Genomic DNA, 5,423 nt, shown 5'->3' on the forward strand with positions numbered 1-5,423 from the left:
CAGTTCTCTCGTTTGCTTTTAATCTCTGTTGAATGGACTGAACCCGCCCTTTCTCTGCACCTATATCTCCTCCTCCAGCCACTCGAACCCATTGAGAATTGTCTTATTGTGGAGCTGTTTTGAACCCTTCTCGGAAAGAATGGAAGGGGAGAGGTTTGTGGCGAAAAAAAAATGATTTTCAATCCTTTCATTGAAATCGTTTCACTTGAGTGACTTGAAATAACTGCCTATAAACAGCCAGGCGGTGCAGGCGGAATGTGTATGAATCGCACTCCGGCTCTAGGGATCCGACTCGCGCTTTCTCCGGTGTTGTTGTCTTAAATGCAATTTTCATTTGCCAAAAGGTTGCCGGGGAAGAATCAAGACCTGTGTTGCAAAAGACACGGAACTCTCGCTCAACTGCCATGAATAGCTATGGTGCTCCGTATCTGTACATGCCCTCCGCGTCTCCCCGAGCTCCGTCCCAGAGAACTCCCAAATGTGCGAGGTGTCGGAACCACGGCGTGCTGTCCTGGCTGAAAGGCCACAAGCGCTACTGCCGCTTCAGAGACTGTACTTGCGACAAGTGCATCCTTATCCTGGAGAGGCAGCGGGTTATGGCCGCCCAGGTGGCCCTTAGGAGGCAGCAAAGCAACGAGAATCCCTGCAATCTGGTTCTTCCCGAGGATTATAGACCGATTTATCCAGTCCCCGAGAGACTCGGAGACTCACCCCCTCCGGAGACTTTGTACTCAAGAGACAGAGGTAGGAACAGACCAGAGGAGACGACGGCTGCTGACTCCCTGCTACATCAACAACCAGGTGAGGAAACGTCGCGGCTTTTCTTAGCACTGGAAACCTTAACGACTACAAGGCAACATATTCGCTAAACGACCTGTAGATATCGAGGACTCTGCACGTTCGCAATGCAAAGCCATTTGATATTAAAATTATAACGAGCCAGTATCAGAAACCAGTAACTCCTCATGTGAGACTGCGGGTGATTTCCGATTAAATCATGCGCTCTAATCCAAGTAGATATTTTCCGGCTATTTTTATTGTCGAAGTGTGGGCAAATGCAATTAGTGTTGATAGGCAACAAGGTCGGTGTGTACGTGGTCAGGTGAAGGGACAGTCTCTTCACTGTAAGGCCCTCTGAAGCTATGAAATCTTTAAACCAGGGGCTCCCAACCTGGGCTCAAAGGGACGCTTGCTTAATGGCATAAAAAAGGTTGGGAACCCCTCACAAACTATCACCCCTTTAAAAAGAAAACAATTAATCTAACGCAGAGCGAATTATCACACCTCTTGGGACCTGGTAAGTGTCTCACATTCACTTGGGAATTTAGATTTAAAAATACATTCATTTTGTATGAGGAAGCCTTTAAGAATTTTTTTTTCAAAACGACAGCATACAATGTATGATCCGTTTTGTTTCACCCATTCTAAGAACGAGGCGGCCGCCGTTGTACTTAATTCATAATGGGGAGTTTGCTATTTTCCAGGACATGTAACAACGTTACAAGTTTGCATTCATGGAGATATTAGCATGAAGGGAGTCTACAAAATTGGATGTTTATTTTTTTCTTCTCTGGAAACATTATAAGACAGAATTCCTCAAATCTGCCCCGAAGGGGAGAATTGGACGGGTTTTTTTTTACACGCCTGCAACTCATACCCCCTTTGAACACCCCAAACAGTCTGATTCTCCTGGCCGTAGACTCGGGCGGTCGGGAATGGGGAATCCCGATTTGTTCAGCATATATTAAACTAACCCACTGCGAAAAAAAAATTCTATGTATTAGGGGTGTTTGTTCAGTTAGCAAAAGCATCTCATCTGTCTCCCCATCTTCATTACGTGTGAGGTGATTTCGCAAGATTTTTCCGACTCCAGGAAGGTTAACAAGAAATATAATATTGCCCCTTAAAAAAATTCCGCAAACAATTTCATGGCTACATGGACATGAATTACTTATGTCGAACAAGGGGGTAGAGCGTTTTAGTTTAATGAATGGAGCACAGAATCTGGAGTGAATGCAACAATCTGGATGTCATTTTAACTGCATAATCAGTGGCATAGCAAGCCACACTTGTTATCCTCTTGTCTGTGAACACTTAAGGGTCTTATTATTCTTACTACAAATTGGCTTCCTGCTTGTTTTTTCCGCGTTAATTCTCAACATAACAAATCAAAGAGCCGGCTAGTTCAAAGGCATGAGGCTCTGGTTATGATAATTGCGTTGGGGTGAAAGGGGGGATTGATCTGTTTGGATGACCCGCGTTTACCGTTTCAGCCCCAGGGACGTGATTAATCTGCACAGTGCAAGGATTAAAGGATCAAATTGCCTGGTTACAATTGAAACAAAGAGAGACCTACTGCTGGGATCATTTCTACATATTTCTTTTTAAAAACCTTACTTTTATGAACGTCATTATTTTAATAAAACCGCGCTTTAATAAATTTTAATAAAACACTTTAGTGACATTTCCATATATTTGTTCCAAATATAGATTTAAAGTATATAGCAATGATCTAGATTGACATTCTGCAAAGACTCCCCAATGTCGATTGCTGAACTATACTGAGATAGTCAGAGGTTGCTGCTCTAACTGAAGGAGCCGATTGACCTTTTCACATTATCAATCAAGAGTTTAAGCAAAATAAGAAAGTTTTTCCGTACGGTTGAAACAGAGTAGATACGATTTGGATTTGGCCGGACAAACGAAAATAATAATGTATAACAGGTTATAAATTGATGTATCTAACAAATTGTTTACAACATCAACTGGTAACCTGTTATAAATTGTTGGTGACGTGTTATTCTTGTCAATACTACTTACATTCGAATAATGTGAACAAAATGTCAAAAAAACGCGCAAGTAAACCATAACTTTCATTTGAATCTATGAGTATTAATCAGATAGAAATTAGCGGGACACTTTCATGTAAATAACGAGTTATTCTATTTAATTAAAGGTTTATCAAATTGGCGAGAGTTTTGTTGGATTATAATTTCTTTGGATGTTCGGACGAAGCGATTCTCAGTTCAGGCAGATCACACGTACAGTCAAACTGTTTTCTGTCCCTGTCCTATATGTGCGATATTTTAAATAGATCTCATTTGGGTGCTATGTTTTCCCTTATTGACTTTAATCTGAGTTATTACAAAGAAATAATACGTTACCTATATTTTAAATATTACCATGTATTCTAACTGAAAAAAGAACAGCGATTGGTTATTTCATGGATATGTGGCGAACTCGCTTCCGCAATTTGGGAAGTCGACAAACTTTTCAGGTAGTTTTCCTTCCAAAAAGTTTACAAATGGACTGAAATTTTAAAAAATGATATCCGCCAACAGATAACATACAGACAGATTTAAGTAAAGTATGACCCCTCTATATATAATAACACATATTGGTCAGATTAATATTCAGTTTAAATGAACGCGAACTCGCCTCATTTGCTGGCCGGCAATCCTTAGCAAATGGTCACACTCTAAAGTGAGTCCAGTTGCGGAGAACGTCCGCGGAGATCCAAAAACACAGGCTGTTGGAAAAGACAGAAAAAAGGTTGTAGACGAACCGAGCCGATCGTGGAGCACCGGTGGACTGGAGGTTCTGGTCGACGTTTAGGTTCCAGTTTCTTTTTTGTTTTGCTACAGATTCCAGCAGCTTCGGTCCCTTGCGACTCCCCAAAAAGGTTTGATGAGTATTGGGTTTTAATACACAAGGAAGTGGCAGAACACAAAAACACTGCTCAACTTGCACACAAAGTTTCAGCAGTGGAAGAAGCGCCGTAGTCCTGAATAATCTCCATATGAGCCGAATTCAATGATCTCTTGGGGAGTATGGCGTGCAGAACAATGTCACAGTTCGAATTTGGGGTAGCTGTAGAGGTTTGTATATACTTAAAGGACAATTAGATGAGTTTTGCTGAGCTACATACGGGTGGTATGTTAACTGTCTGAGGAGGTAGGTTATTGGATACACCAGAACCAACCCTTTGCCGGAAATATCGTGTTCCACTGGTGATATGAACAGGCCAGAACGTGAAGAGTTGAGGAAGTCGACAACCAAATTCAAAATCTGATAGAAAAAAAAGCAGTCAAAGAAAGATAGGCCCTTCATAAAATTATTCTCTAAAATGCAACATTGTAAAAAATGTCTTCTTATGGATTACCATACACGACATTGCAAGCCGATTATTTGCCACCATTTATAATATTGTATTTATGTATTTTCAGATGAATATGAAGATGCAGAAGGAAATGTTAATGAGAAGAAGCAAATAAACATGATGGAAAATAATGTAGAAGAGTTGATTTCACCCACAGATACCCAGAATAGTGATGCACCAACACTACTGGCTGAGTCAAACAATGACACAGAGCAAAAGAAGGAAGACACAGTACAGGTTAAAGATGGCACCAGATATAATTTCAAAGACATCAAGAAGTTCTTTAAGTCTGAAGATGTACTTAAGGACATGTTCCCTCCAGGGGAATTCAAAAGACCTCCTATTGAAGTTCTGACAAAAATATTTCCAAACCAGAAACAGTCTGTGTTGGAGCTGATACTGAAAGGGTGCAGTGATGACTTGGTTTCAGCAATTGAAACCTTATTGTCCAGTAATGCTAGGAGAAGGGGAAGTCAGCAGAATTCCAAGGACATAGCTGACTGCAGTTCCGGTCACTATCCTTTATCCTCAACAGCTTGGTCACTGAGTTCTGCCTTTAGGTCCCCATCTGATCCATTCCAGGTAGCTCCCAGCAACCATAATGTTGTGGCAAGTTTGCCTAATCTAAATCAAACAGTTACACAGCCTAGTCATTATCCAGTGCCAACATTTTTCAGACCAACTTTGTCTGGAAATCACCCCTTTGTTTCTAGTGAGTTTGCTTTATGGAGCACCATGACCTTCCAGCACCCTAGCCTGAGGCAACAGTTTACCTCCTTGGCTCACTCTACTAGTGCCCTCTTGGGGAGCACAACAATGGTTTTACCTGCCGTAAAGGAAGGTTCCCAAACAACAGCTGTCTGTGATGGAAAAGTGGCAGAAAAATCTTTGAAAGCACTTGGCGAAAGGCAAGAAGGTAAAACCTAGCATCACGGACTTGAGGCTGACTCAATTAATTTTCACATTTATTGATGGGAAATGCAAATTTTAAAAATGTAGACAAATTGATAAAAATAAATCCTAAAATGAGCACTGTAAGGAGGATGTCCATGCTTAGTACCTGTAATTATCTCTTCTGGTAATAAATAATTTTGAAAAATGTTCATTATACTTGGAATTTAATCAAATTAAAACAAAACTATGTTATGGCAATTCAGATGTGACTCTTGAACTTGATTACCTTTCACTAATTTGTTTCAGTCTAAGTGGACAGGCTGATAAAATCAATTATTCTGTTACAATAAACAGTTTGCCATAAGGATCT

At 40.7% G+C, this 5,423-nt stretch overlaps 1 protein-coding gene across 1 annotated transcript; it reads left to right on the plus strand.

Annotated features, from left to right (window-relative positions):
* Positions 1-240: 240 nt before the first annotated feature.
* Positions 241-5,197, plus strand: LOC140206356 (doublesex and mab-3 related transcription factor 3, truncated-like). Its single transcript, XM_072274721.1, has 2 exons — positions 241-801; positions 4,227-5,197. The coding sequence occupies exons 1-2, from the start codon at positions 405-407 to the stop codon at positions 5,084-5,086; spliced, it is 1,257 nt and encodes a 418-aa protein (XP_072130822.1). The 5' UTR covers positions 241-404; the 3' UTR covers positions 5,087-5,197.
* The last annotated feature ends 226 nt before the right edge of the window (positions 5,198-5,423 follow it).

Source organism: Mobula birostris, chromosome 12, assembly GCF_030028105.1.
Source record: "Mobula birostris isolate sMobBir1 chromosome 12, sMobBir1.hap1, whole genome shotgun sequence".
Classification (NCBI taxonomy): domain Eukaryota; kingdom Metazoa; phylum Chordata; class Chondrichthyes; order Myliobatiformes; family Myliobatidae; genus Mobula; species Mobula birostris.